Source organism: Rhinatrema bivittatum, chromosome 6, assembly GCF_901001135.1.
Source record: "Rhinatrema bivittatum chromosome 6, aRhiBiv1.1, whole genome shotgun sequence".
NCBI classification, from domain to species: domain Eukaryota; kingdom Metazoa; phylum Chordata; class Amphibia; order Gymnophiona; family Rhinatrematidae; genus Rhinatrema; species Rhinatrema bivittatum.
This window is the reverse complement of record NC_042620.1, coordinates 327384280-327404297: the sequence shown is the minus strand read 5'-3', so window position 1 is coordinate 327404297 and position 20018 is coordinate 327384280. Positions and strand designations below refer to the sequence as shown.

The 20018-nt window shown below is 44.5% G+C and overlaps 1 protein-coding gene across 1 annotated transcript in view; it reads right to left on the bottom strand.

The window, feature by feature from the left end:
* Positions 1–20018, bottom strand: part of ALG13 (ALG13 UDP-N-acetylglucosaminyltransferase subunit) — a 116222-nt gene that overhangs the window by 14625 nt on the left and 81579 nt on the right. Inside the window, exons 20-24 of the mRNA XM_029607981.1 lie at positions 16962–17097; positions 14929–14964; positions 13850–13905; positions 12622–12693; positions 2297–2459 (exon numbers count right to left, since the gene is read on the bottom strand). Coding sequence (XP_029463841.1) covers positions 2297–2459; positions 12622–12693; positions 13850–13905; positions 14929–14964; positions 16962–17097 — 463 coding nt within the window. The remainder of the gene's footprint in view (positions 1–2296; positions 2460–12621; positions 12694–13849; positions 13906–14928; positions 14965–16961; positions 17098–20018) is intronic.

Genomic DNA, 20018 nt, shown 5'->3' with positions numbered 1-20018 from the left:
CACAATCACTTTACTAATTGATGTTTAAGGGATACACCTGAAGCTGGGCCTTCCCAGACCTCAGAAGCTAAATGTACAATATCTGTCTGCCCAGTGAGGGATATTATAATGGCATCCACTCTTTCCTGGGACTAATACAGCCATACAAGTCGTTAATCCATGACAGAGGAGGTTAAGATTGCTACCTGCTCATTTACTGGTGTGGTGGTGGTGGTGGGGCAGGGTGGAAATTCACAGAACCGTACAGATTAAATGCTGGATCCAGCCGGTCCTAAAGATAAGATAGCAAGAGAGCGCCATCTCCTGTTCACTCTTAGCTACTGCATCTCCCCAGGAGGCATTAGCTGTTACTGCAGGAGACTGCAACAGTTCACAGTCTGTTCTATTGGGATGGGGGGTGGGGGAATCCAAACTGTGAATCCCACCTCCTTCCCATATACCTCAGAAGTAGCAAAAATCTCAAACACTTCAGAATGAGCATAGGATGACCATGGTATTTTATAAACCTACATCTCAAGCACAGCAGCAGCAGTGCACGGGTGCACACTAAGGAGGCAGGAGAGGAGTCTGGCAGCAGAAAAAGGAGATGGCAGGACCCTTATAGGGACACAGGAAGGAGAATAGAGCGAGGAGGCAGGAAGAGGAGAACATAAGAACTTGAGTCAGACCAAGGGTCCATCAAGCCCAGCATCCTGTTTCCAACAGTGGCCAAACCAGGCCACAAGAACCTGGCAATTACCCAAACACTAAGAAGATCCCATGCTACTGATGCAATTAATAGCAGTGGCTATTCCCTAAGTAAACTTGATTAATAGCAGGTAATGGACTTCTCCTCCAAGAACTTATCCAAACCTTTTTTGAACTCAGCTATACTAACTGCACTAACCACATCCTCTGGCAACAAATTGCAGAGCTTTATTGTGCGTTGAGTGAAAAAGAATTTTCTCCGATTAGTCTTAAATGTACCCCCTAGTCCTATTTGAAAGTGTAAATAACTGATTCACATCTACTCGTTCAAGACCTCTCATGATCTTAAACCTCTATCATATCCCCCCTCAGCCGTCTCTTCTCCAAGCTGAAAAGTCCTAACCTCTTCAGCCTTTCCTCATAGGGGAGCTGTTCCATTCCCCTTATCATTTTGGTTGCCCTTCTCTGTACCTTCTCCATCACAATTAATCTTTTTTTGAGATGCGGCGACCAGAATGTGCACAGTATTCAAGGTGCGGTCTCACCATGGAGCGATACAGAGGCATTATGACATTTTCCCTTTTATTCATGTCAACTTCAGGACTGCTGCGGAGTCACTTGCTAGGAGGCCCTTCACAAACGCGGGAAGGCTCCACTAAGGTTGCTAGCTCTCCCCCTCACAGAAAAACTGGGGTCTGTTGGCTCAGCACTGCTGACCCAGGAAGCCGCGGGACAACTTTTTTTTTTTTTTTTTAAACTAAAAACTTCTTAATCAGAAAAAGAAAATAACTGCCCCCAACGTTGGGGGATACTTTCCTGAACCAGCAGTCACGGAGAGGGAGCCTGCTAATACTTAGGATGGATCAGGTAGGGAGTTTTGGGCAGAGCTGAGATAGACGAATATGTTATTTGGCTAATGCTGATATTTGGACTTAGCCAAGGAAGCGATTCAGCAATGTTAAGATGTAAACGCAGAAGGTTTTAAGTTATCTGGCAACGTGTTCCCAAATAGCTAATTGGTGATATTCAAAGAATAACTGCTGGTTAAACAGTGATTAATGTTAAAAACCCCCACACACTGAACAAAACACCTCCCGAGCAGACCTTACATAACCTACCAGTGTTGCTGAGCATTGCGCTTTGATAGTAACGTCGGCAGCTTACGCCACCAGCACTGCCATCAGAGCAATGCTGGACAGACCGGAAGTTGGATACAAGATCCAAGCTGCCCGTAAAGCTTGGGGGGATGTATGAGGTGGCTCAGCAAAGGTGGAAGGATACCTGGACTTTGAGATGTACAACAAATATATAGCTGGTTAGGTTTCAAAAGTTATCCAGGTAGGCCTGGTGCATTGCCACAGACCCCAGCTGATGTCTTGTTTTCCTTTTGCTCCATAACAACCAGGGTTTCTTGAGTTCTGTTACTGGGTCTCCACCACCCTTTCTGTGTTTACTCCTGAGCCTGCTCCTTTGATTCTTACAAGAAAGACACTTGTTCTAGAGCCTCCTAACCTCAGCAAAGCATGTCTGCTTTTAACAATGTTGACCCTATTGGGATGTGTCTGTAGAACAAGCCACGCCCTTGGCAATTCAGTTGGTCAGGACGTACCTGGTCTTCCTACGGCAGCTGGCGTCACAAGGATGGGCTGCACGGCTGTTTGCGCTGGGACCGCTGACGTTACAGGGCTGAGGGCACCTGCCGAGGTGGAAGTGATGACTGGAGCTCCACCGGCATTAGCACAAGTTGAGGTAGATATCACGGTCGTGTTCACCTATGGAAAAGTGAGAAGAAAGCATTCAGTGGCCACACAGCTCTGAGAAGGGAGACCGCGCCAGCCAGAAAGATCAGATGGTTGGAAACGGGGGGGGGGGGGGGGGGGTTATGGAACTTCAGGTTTACCGAATGCTGGAAATGTATTTCATGTCACCACGTTGGACTGTACTAAGTTCGTTAGTTTTGAGCTATTAGGGCTTCCGTACTGCTCTCTGCGTGCGCACTTGACTCCAGATTCTGTGCGAGTTTACTTTATTCAACACAGAGCTGTAAATCAGCACTGCTTTTACAAAAGAGGAAACCTCCCTGAGTGGGAAGCGACAAAGGTTACTGGTGATGGAGCTTACTCAGAGGAGGAGGGTGCTGTGAGTGTGTGCCTCAAGGAATCAGTCCTGCAACATCTTAGTGAGCCGCATAGCGGAAAGGACATTCAGCAACGGTTTGTCTTTTGCAGACAACCACCAAACATGCAACAGGGTAGACCATCCAGGAAGGAGTGGCAAAACATGAGGAGGGATCCGGCAAAGCTCAAGGAAAGATCTGGAGACTGCAGCTAAGATTTAATGCTAAAAAATGCAGAGTAATGCATTTGGGCTGTAAAGTTTTGAGGGAGAGGTACAGTAATGGAGGAGAAATTCTTCTAAAACACAAACATAATACAGAATCTGGAATGACTGTATTTGATGATCTTAGATGGCCAAACAGATGCATAAGGCCAGAAAGATGCTTGGCTGATTAGGGAGAGGACTGGTCAGCAAGATAAAGGGAGGTGACGCTGCCCTTAGGTCCCTGGTGAGGCCTCACTTGGGATAACCGTGCACAGTCCTGGAGACCCCACCTTCAAAAGGATAGAAACAGGATGGAGCTGGTCCAGAGGGAGGCTACTAAAATGGTCAGTGGTCTTCATTCTAAAGTATATGAGGATAGACAAAGATCTAAACGTGTACACCCTAGAGGAAAGGCGAGATAGGGGAGATACGATAGAGACATTCAAATATCTCCCAAGGTTTTCCCATGCACAGGATGTGAGCCTTTTTCAATGGGAAGAAGGCTGTAGAACGAGGGGTCATGAGATGAGGGTGAAAGGGGATTCAGGAATAATCTTAGGAAATATTTCTTTACAGAGAGGGTGGTGGATGTGTGGAGCAGCGTCCCAGTGTAACTGGTGGAGACAACATCAGTATCTGAATTCAAGAAAAGCCTGGGATGCCTGAGGGAGTGCTGCGAATTGTAAAGGCTACACAAATTAAGTGGGTAGGCAGAACGAGATGGACCATCATGTTTCCACGAAAGCAATTTTAAAAAATGTGGTCTGAAAATGCTATAAATCAAACTGAAATGCTGAATTCCAGCAATTATCTAACCTGGAGATTTGAGATCCTTTTTTCTAAAAAGAAAATGGATTTTGGACAGATTCTGGTCCATCTGATGTAAACAGCTACACAGGAAGTAAAAAAGTGTCTTGAAGTAAAAGGATCAGGATGCCATGAATATAATGGTCAATACGTTAAGCACCTCACAAGCAGGTCTTGTATTAACCAAACTATGGCAAAAGGTTTCTGGCAACATCTGAAGTGGGCAAATAGAGGATGTAGCCTTGAAGAAAGATCTGAGCCTTAAGTGTGAGATAAATCTCTCACGTGGAGAAGGAAGAGTCTGCTACTCCGTACATGTAATGTGGGGAATCGTTAGCTGCACTCCAAGCCCTAGGAGCCAGAAGTTACATCACTAGGGATACCATGGAGTGGCTAGAAGTTTTGATATGTGCAGTATATCTGAGCTGACTTCAGAGAAAATTAGTCATGCGGAGGAACGCCACTAGAAAAGGGATTGCAACAGGTTCTTGAATTGGCATTGGAGAAAACTTCAGAGAAAAAGAGACAGAAAATAAAATGCTACCATTTTAAGAAAATTTGGACATTTTACAAGAGAGACTGCTATTTTGTACTTAAGGGAATAATCTTCAATACACAAAAGGAATTAAATATTTTTTCAGTAATGAAATGGATCAAAGCTGAAAAAAATAAAATAAAAAAAAATCAGAGCTAGAGGGTTGTTTAATGATGTGACCGCAGGATTCACCAAGCAGCAATATGCATTCCATGTAAAAAACAAACTCTATAGATCAAAAGAGAATTGACAAAGCCATTTTCAGTCGATTCTGGTGCCTGAAATCATTTAACTGGTCAGTGTGAATTACTCGATACTACACTGCAGTACAGGACAGATCTAACACAAATGGCAGATGGCACATCCAAGGAAGCTGTAGGATTAGGAAGTATTTAATTTAGGCCATATGGGGACTACGACTATGAAGCTGAAGATGTACTCTATGTATCTGAAGTAGCTGACAAGTCTCATATCTGTTTCCAAATTAACAGATGCTGAACTGAAAGTGATTTGTGAAAAACAGTCTTGAAATAAAAAAAAAATGGCAAAGAAATTCCGTTCACTGCATGAAAAGGCTGTGGCATTACCGAACGAACACCGAAGCTATACCAGTAGTGATCATGCAAATATTGCACAAGTATGCCAATCTGTGGCACGAACACTTTGCACATTTGAGCTATGACAAATCTATGAACAAAAGTGGACAAAATAAAAAAAAAAAACACGCAGGCGTTTATGCTATATGTGAAGGCTGCATCAAAAGATAAAACATTCAAGAAAAGAATTTGAGGCAAGTCCTAATCCTGGGGGAATTCTGCGCTACTGCGGAGCGCAGAATTTGCGCACAATTCCATCCTCCCTCCGACGCAGAAAATAGCACAGGAGACCCCGGCATGCCGCGGGACGCACTCTGTTCGCAGCGGCCAAGATGGAAGGCACCCCGTGTGCCGGAGGTGTGCTCGCTCGTGGTGAAGAAGGAAGGCCCCGGTGAGAGAGAATGTGCGTGCGTGAGGGGTGGGATGCTTGAGTGTAGGTGTCAGAGAGAGGGAGCCTATATATGAGGAGATTGTGAAGGTGTGTGAGTGTGAGAGAGAGAGAGAGAGAGAGACTGTATATGAGGTTGTGTGTATGTGTACTAGAGAGAGGGAGCCTATATATGAGGAGATTGTGAAGGTGTGTGAGTGTGAGAGAGACTGTATATGAGGGTGTGTGTATGTGTACTAGAGAGAGGGAGCCTATATATGAGGAGATTGTGAAGGGTGTGTGAGTGTGAGAGAGAGACTGTATATGAGGGGTGTGGTATGTGTACTAGAGAGAGGGAAGCCTATATATGAGGAGATTGTGAAGGTGTGTGAGTGTGAGAGAGAGACTGTATATGAGGGTTGTGGTAATGTGTACTAGAGAGAGGGAGCCTATATATGAGGAGATTGTGAAGGTGTGTGAGTGTGCGAGAGAGAGAGACTGTATATGAGGGTGTGTGTATGTGTACTAGAGAGAGGGAGCCTATATATGAGGAGATTGTGAAGGTGGTGAGTGTGAGAGAGAGACTGTATTATGAGGGTGTGTGTATGTGTACTAGAGAGAGGGAGCCTATATATGAGGAGATTGTGAAGGTGTGTGAGTGTGAGAGAGAGACTGTATATGAGGGTGTGTGTATGTGTACTAGAGAGAGGGAGCCTATATATGAGGAGATTGTGAAGGTGTGTGAGTGTGAGAGAGAGACTGTATATGAGGGTGTGTGTATGTGTACTAGAGAGAGGGAGCCTATATATGAGGAGATTGTGAAGGTGTGTGAGGGTGAGAGAGAGACTGTAATAGAGGGTGTGTGTTATGTGTACTAGAGAGAGGGAGCCTATATATGAGGAGATTGTGAAGGTGTGTGAGTGTGAGAGAGAGACTGTATATGAGGGTGTGTGTATGTGTACTAGAGAGAGGGAGCCTATATATGAGGAGATTGTGAAGGTGGTGTGTGAGTGTGGAAGAGAGACTGTATATGAGGGTGGGTGTGATGTGTACTAGAGAGAGGGAGCCTATATATGAGGAGATTGTGAAGGTGTGGTGAGTTGTGAGGAGAGAGAGACTGTATGAGGATGTGTGTGTGTGTGTACTAGAGAGAGGGAGCCTGTGTGAGGGGCAGTACTGAGAATGGGGTCAAACTCTGGAACTGGCAATAGAGTGGAAGGGAGAGTTACTGTCAGGTGGAGGAGTTGGGGCCTGAGGGGGCAAAGTGGCCAGGGGAGTAGGGAGAGCGAGTGGAAGGGACACTCTTACAGTGAATTTCTAGGGAAATTCTGCTCAAAATATTTAAAATTCTGCATCTTTAAGAAATAACTTTTCTGTACTAATTTAAAATGTTATTACTGAACTGTCATGTAAATTGTGTTATTTTGACCAATATGAAGTTTGCAGAATTTGTTTTGCGCAGATTTCCTGTCTATTAGCTCCGACTGGAGCTAGTAGACATGGATTTACGTGGACTGATGCGCCAGTGGATTCTATTGGTGATAGCTGGTGTATATTTATATTACTGCAGCCAGAAGCTGAACGTATTTCTCCTTAGGCACAAAGAAAGTTCTAAATACTTTCACAGACCTATGTACAAGAAGCTGAAAGTGGTCTGTACCGATAATGGAGAGTTTATCACAAAAGAATGAACATTTCATGCAGGCATATGGACTGCATCATGAGAAGACAGCTGCATATTTCCTTCCCAAAATAGAACTGCAGAATGTGTTAATCAAACACCATTAGAAGTAGCAAGCATACTGGCAAGTTATGGACTACCAGCAATAAGTACTGCGGCTCATGTTAAGTTACTGAAAGAAAAGTCTCCATAAGAACGGGCAAGCAAGAGGCACTGTTTCCCCACCCTCTCCTGGAGGCACATTTAACCAGTCAGGTTTTCATGGTATCCATAATGAATATGCATGAGATAGGAAATTGGTTCTTACCTGATAATTTTCATTCCTGTAATACCATGGATCAGTCCAGACTCCTGGTTTTGCCCCCCCTCTAGCAGAAAGAGACAGAGAAAATTCTAAAGGACTGATATATATAGCAGGGCGCCACCTACAGTCCTTCAGTATTGCTCAGTCACAAAGCAGAATGGATGAAAAAAACAAACTATATACTCTAACCTATATCCTTTAACTGGATCACTAACCCCAATTGGGAACAGAACCCGATGAATACGGAAAACAAGAGTGATCTGCAGATGAAAAAGTATACAATTGCTGAAAAGAGCTCTCCATTACCTGTATGTGCCAAGTGGGCGGGATCTGGACTGATCCGTGGTACTACAGGAACGAAAATTATCAGGTAAGAATCAATTTTCCTTTCCCTGTACGTACCCGGATCAGTCCAGACTCCTGGGATGTACCAGAGCTTTTCTTACCTGGGATGGGATCCTTAGAGGCCCGCTCTCAGCACACCTTCTCCAAATCCACAGACATCCAGGAGCCTGGACATCCAGACGGTAATGTCTAGTAAAAGTATGTAAAGATTTCCATGTCACCGCTCTGCAAATCTCCTGCGGTGAAATTTGCTGACATTCTGCCCAGGACACCGCCTGAGAACGTGTAGAATGTGCCCTAAGACCCATCAATAAGGGCTTGCCACACAACAAATATGCAGAATTTATAGTCTCAACCATTGGGCAATCAGTCTTAGACGCCACATTACCCCTTTTGGGGCCACTCCAAAGTACAAAGAGATAATCTGAGACACGAAAACTATTAGTGACCTCCAAATAATGCATCAAGGCCCTGCGAACATCCAACTTCTTTAGGTCCTTAGCAAAAGGATCCGACAGGTTCAAATCTGAAAAGGACGGAAGCTCTTTGATTAAGATGAAAAGAGGAAACAACCTTTGGCTTGAACGAAGGAACCGTTCGCAAGGATATTCCGGAGTCAGAAATCCTTAAGAAGGGTTCCCTGCAGGATAAAGCCTGAAGCTCAGATAATCTACGAGCCGAGGAAATTGCCACAAGAAACACAACTTTCAAAGTAAGATCCTTTAAGGTTGCGTGTTTCAAAGGTTCAAAGGGTGCAGCACACAAAGCCGTGAGGACTAAATTTAATTCCAGGATGGACAAGGATGTCTGAATGGAGAGTGTAAATGCTTTGCTCCCAGAAGGAAGAGACACACATCCGGATGTGCCGCCAATGCTCGACCCTGAATGGTACCATGTAAACAACCAAGAGCAGCTACCTATACCCTCAAGGAGCTACAGGATAAACCCTTGACTAAACCATCTTGAAGAAAATGCAAAATATCTGGCACGGACGCCTGTGTAGGAACAATATCACGGTCCAAGCACCAAGACTCAAAAACCTTCCATACTCTAACATAAGACAAATAAGTGGAAGTTTTACGCGACTGCAAACGTGTAGAAACCACAGTGTCCGAATAACCTTTACCCTTTAGATGGTGCCTCAAAAGCCATGCTGCTAGACAAAAGCAATCAACCTGGTCGAAACAAACGGGGCCTTGATGAAGCAGGTTTGGAAGATTGGGGAACCTCAGAGGAGCCTCCACCATCAGTTGACCAGATCCGCAAGCCATGGATGACGTGGCCACTTGGGAGCCACTAGAATGATGTCTGCCAGATGTAGCTCTATCCATCTGAGCACTTTGCCGATTAGGGGTAAAGGAGGAAACACAAAGTAGAACTTTCGTCGGCCAAGGAAGCACCAGAGCATCTACTCCTTCCGCTGCCGTGTCTGAGGCGCAGCAAAGAAGCGTGGAGCTTTGGAATTCTTGAATGTCGCTATGAGATCCATGCAAGGAGTGCCCCACCGGTCACAAATTAACTGAAAGGCTTTGTCGTCAAGTTCCCACTCTTCTGGATCGAGACAATGTCGACTGAGAAAATCCGCATGAACGTTGTGACAACGTTCACGCGGATTCACGCAATGTGGGACACCGCTATGCTGACCAAGTGCTGTTCTGCCCAACTGATGGAGCTTCCAACACAACAGACTGGCTCTTGGTTCCTCCTTGGCAATTGATGTAAGCCACCGTGGTCGCGTTGGACAGTACGCGGACAGACTTCCCCTTGAGGAGCAGAAGAAACTTCTGTAAGGCCAGTCGCACCGCCATGGTTTCCAACAGATTGTTGGACCATTGAGACTCCTCCTGAGACCATTTTCCTTGTACAGACTTCCTCAGACACACTGCCCCCAACTGGAAAGGCTGGCATCCGTAGTCACTACCGTCCAGCGCGGAACTACTAAGGGAACTCCGTGGGTCAAGTTGTCCGAAAGCAGCCACCAATCCAAACTGGATTGGGCAGTCTCTGTCAATGGAATGGGAAGGTGAAATTGTTAGACACTGGGTCCCATCGGGAAAGTAACGCCAATTGCAAAGGACGCATGTGAGCGAAAGCCCAGGGAACTAGATCCAACGTAGAGGTCATCGAACCCAGGACCTGTATGTAATCCCAAACTTTTGGAGGATGTTTGGACAATAACCCTAGTACCTGACCTTGCAATTTTAGAATGTGTTCTGACGTCAGGAAAACTCTGCCTTGTGTATCGAACAGGGCCCCCAGATATTCTAACAACTGGGAGGGAATTAGACGACTCTTGGACAGACTGACAACCCATCCGAGGGTTTGTAACAAATGAAGTACCCTGTGGATCACTTCCTGGCAGGGATCTCGACTTTGCTTGAATCAGCCAATCATCCAAATACGGATGAACCAACAATCCTCGCAAAGAGAACATCTCCCTGACTTGTTTAGATAAAAGAATGCCTTCTAAGGAAAAACAAAGTCCATTTTGTACTGTTCGACATTTGTGGTGTAAGTGATCTTTTTGGGATGGGGGTACTAAGGGCACATGAGCCAGCACCATGACTGGAAGGAATTGAGAATCAACCAAAAATGAGTGTCATGGACAGGACCCCCCCCCCCCCCAAGAGTCTGTTGTATTCAATAGTTTAAAGCAGTCTTCGGGCTTCCAGATCAACCACAACTTGCCTCACCTGAGCCAAGATGCCATTTGTCTTCATCTACAACTGCTTGGAATTTCCTCGCCCTCCCGTCCAGCCCAGCTGCAATCCCCTGGCTTTGAGAACTGGGCCATGCTTCCACCAGGACAGCCAACAGGTGCCTGCTGTTGCCCACTGGCTGAGATTTCCTGTCTCCCAGGGCTATGAACACTGCCTCTGCAGCGTTCCCCAGCAGACATGAAAAGCAAGCAGCCGGTTTGAGAATTAAAATCTGTCTCTTGCATAGCAAAAACTGACCCCTAATTCAGAATTTGAGTCCCAATTAAATTTTTAATTGGTGGAGAAAATATTTCTTCACACAAAAATCTTTAGTTCTGCCTCATGGGGGTTTCCTGCTAATATTTTTGAGTGTTTTAATGATTACACACTATTTTTTGTGAAATGGGCATCTGACAGTTTTACTTGCACAGAGGCAAGGGGTGATCGAGGAGTAATGAATGCACAGATTTCATTTTAAAAAATGTGCACATGTACTTTCCCGCAGGACCACATCTGCCACCAAGTCCCAAAAACTGCTCAGAGTTTGATAGTGAAAAAAGACTGTGTAAGTGTGCCCTCTACAGTCCTGCACTTTATACAGAGAGGAGAGTCCACGCACCCCATCTGGAAGCGCCGAACATCAGTGCATCCTGACTACCTCACACTTCTGCCACCTCTGGTGGTACACGTCAAGCTGTTTAATAAAAGAACTAACTCTGTGTGTCTGTGTTTAGCCCAGTACTGTGGCGCCTCATCTCAGTGGGTGTTAGTTTCACTATGATCCCGGTTTTCAGTCAACTAGTCGCTGCGGTGGTTTGTCCTACAAATCGCTTACTGTTTTTTGTTTCCCATAATAAGTTTCCCCCGGCAGTGTATTTTTTAGTATAATTTATCCCAGCGGGTGTTAGGTTCACGGCAATCAGACACTTTACAGTATTGGCTTTGCAATTTTCAATTTTATTCCGTGGTTGCCATTTTTTGAATGGTATCTCCTGAATATGTTTACGATCTATCCTGATAGCCATAATAGACACATTTGGTTCGCATTTGAATGTTTAAATAACTATAGGCGCCTTTAATGTTTTATTTGTTTTTAGGTTTTTGGCGGCACCAACTATCATAATGCCTTAGTCAGCCGCGGGAGTCAATTCTGGCTTTGCGTTGTATTCGTCCCGTTAACTTGGCGCTTTTTTGAACTCCTCATTGAAGTGGTAAGTGTGTAATTTGACGTTTATGAATTTTCCATTTTTTGAAGTTAAATGTTTTCTCACAGTGTCCCTTTGGTTCATGTGGTTGATCTTTTAAGCATAATCTAATGTGCCTGCCAGCATGCTGTCCTAAATAATAATGGGTTTTTTCTGTCCATACCTATTCATTGTTTGTACTGTACTTGATTGTTAGCATATACAGTGAAGTCTATCTGCTGGATGCAGATACCTGTGTGCATCCTTTGCGATAGGTATTTGACTTTTTAAGATGTACATTGTTCAATTTTTTATTTGGGTAGTTTTTTTTATCATTATTTAATCACACATTCTCTTAGATTGAATTCATACCTATAGGCATACTAGCAGTATACAAGTTTTGCCTTTTTGTCTTTTTAAGTATATGTTTACATTTTTGTATGACTTATTTATCATTTTATTATTTGTTGCTATATATGGCTTTATATGTCTAAAATGTTTTTAAATGTATTATTTGTTTATATATGTTTTTGTGTGTGTTTTTATTAGCCCCTAAAGCAGCTCTATTGAGCGAAACTCGGCCTGAGTCGGGCTTTTCTGATGCTTAATAAAGAATTAAGAATCCGCGGTGTTTACCAGTTCTTTTCTTACCTTCAAGCTAATAAAAGAACTGTTTGTGTGTCTGCGTTTAGCCCAGTACTGTGGCGCCTCACGGGGCTCCTCCCCGTGGGGGTGGTCATCTGCCTCAGTACCCAAGAATCCACCCAAACACCACTTAACCATAACACCCACAGGCTCCAGAGCCCCATGGAGAACCTGAAAACTTGCATTTAGGGTAGCATTTAACCCTAGCTGAGATTTTAATTGGTGGGGCTAAAATGCATCTTTGAAAGAATGTCAACCTATCAGGAAGAGAGACCCTGTTATAACCATTTCAGACCTAGATTACGGACACTTGACAATTTATTTCAAATATCTGATCACTTGGGTTTTCAGTAAAAATGAGAGTCTATACAGACTAGAGATCTCAGTTGCTAGTTTCTCAGTGTACCACACAAAGCGTCAATATACCACTTAGAAGAAGCCAGTCTCACCTGCTGGGAATAGCTGTATGTAACAGGTCCATCTGGAGATGGCACAGATTGAGGTCCACCATCCTGAAGAGACTTTACAAGCAAGCAATATTGCAAAACAAAAAAGAAAAGGATGACATAACATGTAGAGTATTCTCAACCCTTGGGAATTAAACGTTCATATGCCCAACCCACCTGGTGCCTCTGCATCCCCTAAGGCACTTCCACTCCGCTCCCTCCCACACCACAGCTGTTAGGAAACCAATGGGAGAAGAGAGCCAGGCCGATAGAGGGACCAAGTTTGTGTCTATTCAGAGTCCTGTGCGCCATGAAAGGTTGCAGGCGGATTTAATTCCCAATCGTGCTGATCAGCTAAGGGCAGGGAGATAAGGGAGGAGGTGGTGACCACATGTACAAGTCAAGAGCACCACTTGGTACTTCCAAGTGATCTTCTTGTGGGATGGTACTAGTACTCTTGCTTAAAAAAAAAAAACAACAAAAAATCAAATATGTGTTTTGCCTTTAAATGGATTCTCTGCATCAAAGCATGAATATAGGGTAATCTTACTATTTGAGAACACACACAATTGCCAGGAATGGTCATTGCTAATGAGCATGAGTTCAATAACTAACCTTTATCCTCAGGAAACACAAGAACTTTGGGGGTCAATTTTCAAAAGAATTTAGGCTCCTAACGTTTGTAGTTAGGCTCCTAAATTGGCGCTTTGGAAAATGTACTAGGTCTGAGTTCCTAAATTTAAGCTTCTAGGTTTTTTTTTTTGTTTTAATATTGGCCCCCTTAATTTTCTTTGATTGTATGAAGAAATGCACTTATGAAGTACTTGCACTGCTGCTTTAAGGCATTTACCCCCCCCCCCCAGGGAAGAAGGATTCACCGTCCCTTAAAATACAAAATTTCCCAGTCTATAAACACATGCACTTCTTACCCCCCCCCCCAAATCCCTCCTGCAGATCTATTTCTATTAAGAAGTGGGAGCAGGTCTGGGGCAGAATCCACTCATCCTACGGGCGACAAGAGGCTTTATAAATGCCACTAGTAAAGATTAGACTTCAGTAACTCTTGTCCATGACACATGAAGTTCACAGATTTTTAAACTGGTCCCATCCAGGGAACACAGACGTTGATATTTACAATTTCAGAGGGAACCCTTAACAAAACATTTTCTACCAAAGGATCAGTAAAATCTTTCAGCGGGCGGCCTGTTGCGGATTGATGAACAAAACTTACCAAATTGGTTGAAGACTCTGTAGTGCCATACAACACTGGAGTTTCAAAGCCAGAATCTGTGGAAGCAGAGACATTTTCAGTAAACCACAGGAGTTGCTCAACAGAAGGATTTCTATACTATCAGCCAACTTTGCCTCTAATCCTCGTGGATCACACTTCAGACCCTCCCACACCCAGCTCTCTCTCCCTCTGCACAGGTCAGGGACTTGACCACCTAAGTCGGCCACTGGCCAAACTTTTCTGCCTCCTCCCACCCACCTGCAGTCAATCAGCTGAGCCCTGAGACTCCATCAGTTGAGGAAGTGGAGGTAAGGCACAGAGCAAAGTATGAGCTGCTTGTTCCTTCCTGGCCTCCTACTGCTTTGCTCCTGCCTGCAGCCAATTAATTGAACACTCAGGTGGGGGGGGGGGGGGGGGGGTACCGAGCTTGGGATTTCAGTGCCTCTTACCTCCAGGTATGAGGAGAAAAAAAAACAAAAAACCAGACAGCTGGTGGAAGCAACATTGTAAGAAATAGGAAGGAATAGGAAAAGGAGGCCTTATAGGGATAATGTGATGGAGGAATAGGAGACGGTAGACAAAGACAAAAAAAAAAAAAAAAAAAGGGCGACATGGGGGGGGGGGGGAGGAGGATTCTGCCTGCCCCTTTTGTCAAGTTATGTGAGCAAGAATAGTGCAAAAACCTCCTACCCGTAAATATTAAAAGGGAATACTGGGAGATAGGGAGAAAAGACAATCCTACTGTCTACTGGCAAAATTATCAGCCACCCCCCAAAAAATGTAACAATTTATGTTGAGAGTACTTGGCATATTTATGAAATTCAGGAATGGTGGATGCGGGGGTGGGGGGCAGCACACTGGGACACTGCACAACAGCTTGAAGTAGATAAGGAGGAAAGGAGGAGGAGGAGGAGGAGGAGGAAGGTGGTAACTCAAGTGCCCATGCAGACTGCATTGATCAGCACTCTAGGATCCAAAATGTCAGAGTCCACTCCCAGTCTCAACTTGAATCGCCAGACGAAAACCCTTGTAAGGCCCAGAATATTTATGACACATGCACCCATCAGAGTTGCACTAACCTGAGGCAGTGTACATATAGTCTCCATGATAGTCTCCTAGGAAAAGAAGCAAAACCAATCCGTTTCAGTAGCAGGAACACGACTCCTCTGCAAGCCTCAACACCGTTACAAGAGCAAGGCAAAAAGTGGCAACACCGATACCCATCGTTATTGTAAGCTATAACCTTTTAAAGTCTGCAAGTCCTACAATCTTTACATTTTAAAAATGAATTCGGCTCACGCGATCCAAAAATTAACAGCACCATAAGCTGAACTCCTCCATTTAACACCATGCGTTTTAAGGCTTCTTCAAAGCAAAAACTGCGTAGACAGCAGCTTAAGCCTCCCTGCACTGTTCTGTTACCAGAAGTAGGGGACGCATGCCGAGGCTCGGCTTTGGACATGAAAGGAGTGTGTGGAGTTGTGTTTGAGAGGAGTTGTGTGCCTGGAGGTTGGCTGTGGCGGTATATGGTGCACGTGGACGTTGGCTTTGAAAGTGCCTTTTGGTGCTCTCTCAGCAGGTCCTTCGTTTACTTTTCCCCTACCTTGTCTGGGTTGCTGGTGCTGGAAGGGTGAGGGTGGGGCTTTTGGAAGGGAGGAGTGGTCTCTGGTCAACATTCTAATGGCTTCCCACAGACAGAGAGGGTTTGGTTCTCTGAAAATACTGACCCGTTTCTAGTTTCCAAAAACTCGTCCAAGATGTTCATTTTCTTCCTTTTGGAGAACCATTTTGCCTGATGGGCATCAGCCCCTTTATTTTAATAATTTTTTCCCCACATTCTGTCTGTTGGAAAGCAGAGAGGCCCCTCCTCTTAGGTGGGGGGGGGGGGTAATAAGGCAGCTCAGTTTCCTGACACCTAGAGACATTACTTTATATTGGGCTTGCTGCAGGATTCCCACAGTTCCTCTTGCCACCAGCATTCCAGAAACGAGACTAAAGCTGGAAATACAAGGATGCAGTAGTACAGTAAATGAGCACTTAATCAGCTGGCCCGAGACTCCAAAAACAGTTTGGTATTTGAGTGCAATGATGTGTATTGTTAGTTAAAGCATGTTTATCATATCTTGTAACTTTGTGTATACATTTCTGCAAAGATGTTTTATGATGTACTATGTTTATTTATTTTTATTGTACACTGCTTTGATTTTATATTGAAAGGCATAAAGGATTTAAAAGATCTCAGGAGCAGGTTGGTTCTACTGCTGCCCCACTCTTCAGAAGTGACACAGATCATTTTGATACCATCAAGCAGTGTATTAACCAACCCCTTTAGCTATATTTATTTAACAGCTTTTAATATACCGGTGTTCGTGCGAGCACATCACGCCGGTTTACAATGAACTTGAGAAAGGAGGAAATTACAAAAAACAGGGAGTGGGAGATGGAGCAGGAGCGAAAAGAGGGGGGAGAGAGAGGGAGAAGGTAAAGGAGGAAAGACAGCAGCTGAGAAGGTAAAGGAACGTAGCAGTATTTACATGAGAGACTGATTAACGAGGGTTAAACATTGTCGCTTAATTACAGCGGTTAATGAGGATATATAGATTATATAGAGGATATATATGGTAGCTTATTTTACAGCAGTTATGGCAGGTAATAAAAAGAAAACTTATTTAACTTTTAAACACACAGGTTGTACATTTTAACTTGCTATAGGTTTTAACTAGCTATAAGTTTCTACTGGCTCTTCCTAGAAAAGGCAGAAGTTAACTGCAGGCTCCACCCAGCTGTAACAAAAGATGAAAGAGAAAGGAAATCTGTTTTTAATCCCAGATACAAAGCAGGAGTCAGTGACAGCAAAAATCTTGCAATCTTACATCATCAATTGGGAATCTTGATCGCTTTCATTACCTTTTTTCAAAAAGTACCCTTTCCCATCCGCCAAAATTATTAGGACACACGTGAGCTTTCGCAAACCCCCCCACTACTGTGCTCATGGACAACACATCCTTTAAAAGAAACTCCAGCCTACAAAGACCCCAGTATTTCAGGACCAATAGATCTTGTAGAATCCCGCACTCATTGATGCTCATCTGAAATGCCCACTTGTGCTTACCAGCATCACTGGGCTCGTCCACCTCCTCCTCAGAGGAGGTCATCGTTTGCTTGACAGAGGGGATGGAGTTTGGGCCTCTTCTTGCTACCCAGATCCTGTTGAGGTAGGTACGATTGAAGTGGGGGGTGCCTTGACCCTAGAAGACCAAACGGTTTAGGAATTCGTTTTTACCAGTTACACAAGTTTAGGTGAAAATATTTTACAGGTTTATTCCTTTCTGCTGAGTATACACAGTAATCTAACTGGAGCACATGCTAGGTACACATTTGTCCAGATTTGCACATTTAACTATTTGTAAAAGTAAACTATGGGGATAATTTTCAGAAAGGAAAATTGGTTCTTACCTGCTATTTTTCGTTCCTGTAGTACCACGGATCAGATCCAGACTCCTGGGTTCTGTCCACTCACCAGCAGATGGAGGCAGAAAAAGTTCCAACTGACTCTGCCCCTTCCATGAGGTGCACCTACAATACGTCAGTATTTAAATGTAACAAAAAGAAGAACTAAAAAACCCAACTAAGTAGCTAACTGCTTTATAAACTGGGAGAACATTCCAATAAGAACCAGATTCACTGACCCAAACTGCAGCAGAGCACCTAACATATACATATGTGAAAATACTTATCTGCAAAGTAAACAAGAACGAGCGGACTCTCCTTTATCTCCAAACTGAAATGGCGGGACTCTGGACTGATCTGTGGTACTACAGGAACGAAAATTAGCAGGTAAGAACCAATTTTCCTTTCCCTGTACATACCTGGATCAGTCCACACTCCTGGGATGTACCAGAGCTCCCTTTACCTAGGGTGGGACCCTGAGAGTCCCGCTCGGATCACCGCATCACCGAAACGCCCAGATCCTGGAACCTGAACATCCAGGCGATAATGTCTAGCAAAAGTATGTAAAGACTTCCAAGTTGTTGCCCTACAAATCTCATGAGTGAGCATGAAGACCAGATGGAAGCGACCGACCATGAAGTAAGTATGCCGAACCAATAGCTTCTTTTAGCCATCGGGCTATCGTAGTCCTAGATGCTTTGTGCCCTCTCTTGGGACCGCTCCAGAGCACAAAAGATGGTCCGATATGCGGAAACTATTAGTGACCTCGAGATAACAATAGAGCGCGTCACACATCTAGCTTTCTTCAAATCTCTAGACTGAGGATGCGAAGGCTGTGAATCAGGAAAAGATGGCAGATCAATCGACTAATTCAAGTGAAAAGAAGAAACCACCTTTGGAAGAAAGGACAGAACAGTCCTCAAAGAAACTCCAGAATCTGTAATTCTTAAAAATGGTTCTCTACAAGATAAAGCCTGAAGCTCAGAAATCCTACAGGCCGAAAAAACAGCCACCAGAAAAATCACCTTTAAGGTAAGGTCTTTAAGAGTAGCAAACCAAGGACGTCTCGGCCATTCCGGAGCTACCAGAATCACCTCTGAGGGATGAGATCCTATGTGCTGAAGAATTCTGCCGATGAGAGGCCAAGGAGGAAACACAAAGCAGAATGCTCATTGGCCAGGGAAGAACCAAGGAATCGACTCCTCCTGCCCCTGGCTCTCGACGTCGACTGAAGAAGCGTGGAGCCTTGGAGCTCCGGAACGTTGCCATTCAGGTACATGCTTGGCGTGAACCACTTTTTGCATATGAGATGAAACACTTGCTTGGAAAGTTCCCACTCCCTGGGATCTAGACAATGGTGACTGAGAAAGTCTGCTTGAACGTTGTCTAGCCCAGCGATGTGAGATGCTGCAATGCGAAAGAGATGTTCCACCCATATGCTATCAACAGCTGAGCCTCGAATGCGACAGATTGGCTCTTGGTTCCCCCCCTTGGCAGTTGATATTTATTTATTTATTTCGAGGCTTTTATATACCGAAGTATATCGGGTTGCCTTCACTCCGGTTTACAAGATAACAACTTAATACAATTTGATAACACTGGAACGACTTAATAAACTTAACGGAGTAAGGGATGAGGTAAAAGGGGAGCAACGATTACAAACTGAAAAGAGCACTTTATAACAAACGGTGAAATCATTTAACGTGGGGGGACTGAGGGCAGAGCTCATAGAAAAGGTGCAAGGGTAACAGGGGGAAGGTTGTATCGGAGAGGAAGAAATGGGGTGGGAGGAGAGGTAGGGTGGGGTTCGAGAGAGACATGCGAAGGGGAGGAATGAGGTGGGAAGTTGTGGACGGCTTAGCCGACTCCATCACGGAAAGTTAGGTTGAAATACCAGGTTTTGAGTTCCTTTTTAAAAGATTTAATGTCACTGAGTGAACTTAGGTATTGAGGTAGGATGTTCCATAATTTGGGTCCTGCGATAGAGAAGGCTCTGTTCCTCGTGGTGGTCAGTTTGGCAATACTGGGGGAAGGTATGTCTAGGTTCATTTTGCATGCTGTTCTGGTAGAACATTGCGCTTTGTGAAGGTGAATCATGTCATTGAGGGCGGGGTTGGTTTCTTTGAAAATTGTGTTGTGGACAATTATCAGAGTTTTGAATTCAGTTCTTTGTGCTATAGGTAGCCAGTGGAGACTTTTCAGAACGGGGGTGATATGATCTGATTTCTTCTTGCCAGTGAGGATTCTGGCGGTGGCGTTTTGCAACATTTGGAGTGGCTTTATGGTGGATTTTGGGAGGCCGATCATAAGAGAGTTGCAGTAGTCGAGGCTGTTAAAGATCAGGGACTGCAGCACTGTTCGGAAATCTTGATGGTGGATAAGTGGTTTTAGGTGTTTCAGGATGTGGAGTTTCAGAAAGCCTTCTTTCGTTTTCGCTGCGATGTTCTTAAGTTTAGTTCATTGTCAATCCAGATTCAGAGGTCTTTTGTTGTGTTTTTGAGAGATATAAGCCACTGTCATCGCATTGTCGGAAAGGTTTCGGACTGACTTCCCCTGAAGCAGCGGTAGAAAGGCCTGTAAGGCTAGTCTCACCGCTCTGGTCTCCAAACGACTGATCGATCAACGAGATTCCTCCGGCAACCATTGCCCCGAACAGACCTGTTAAGACAAACTGCCCGCCGTCGTGACTACTGTCCAAACTGGAGCCTCTAGGTCCACT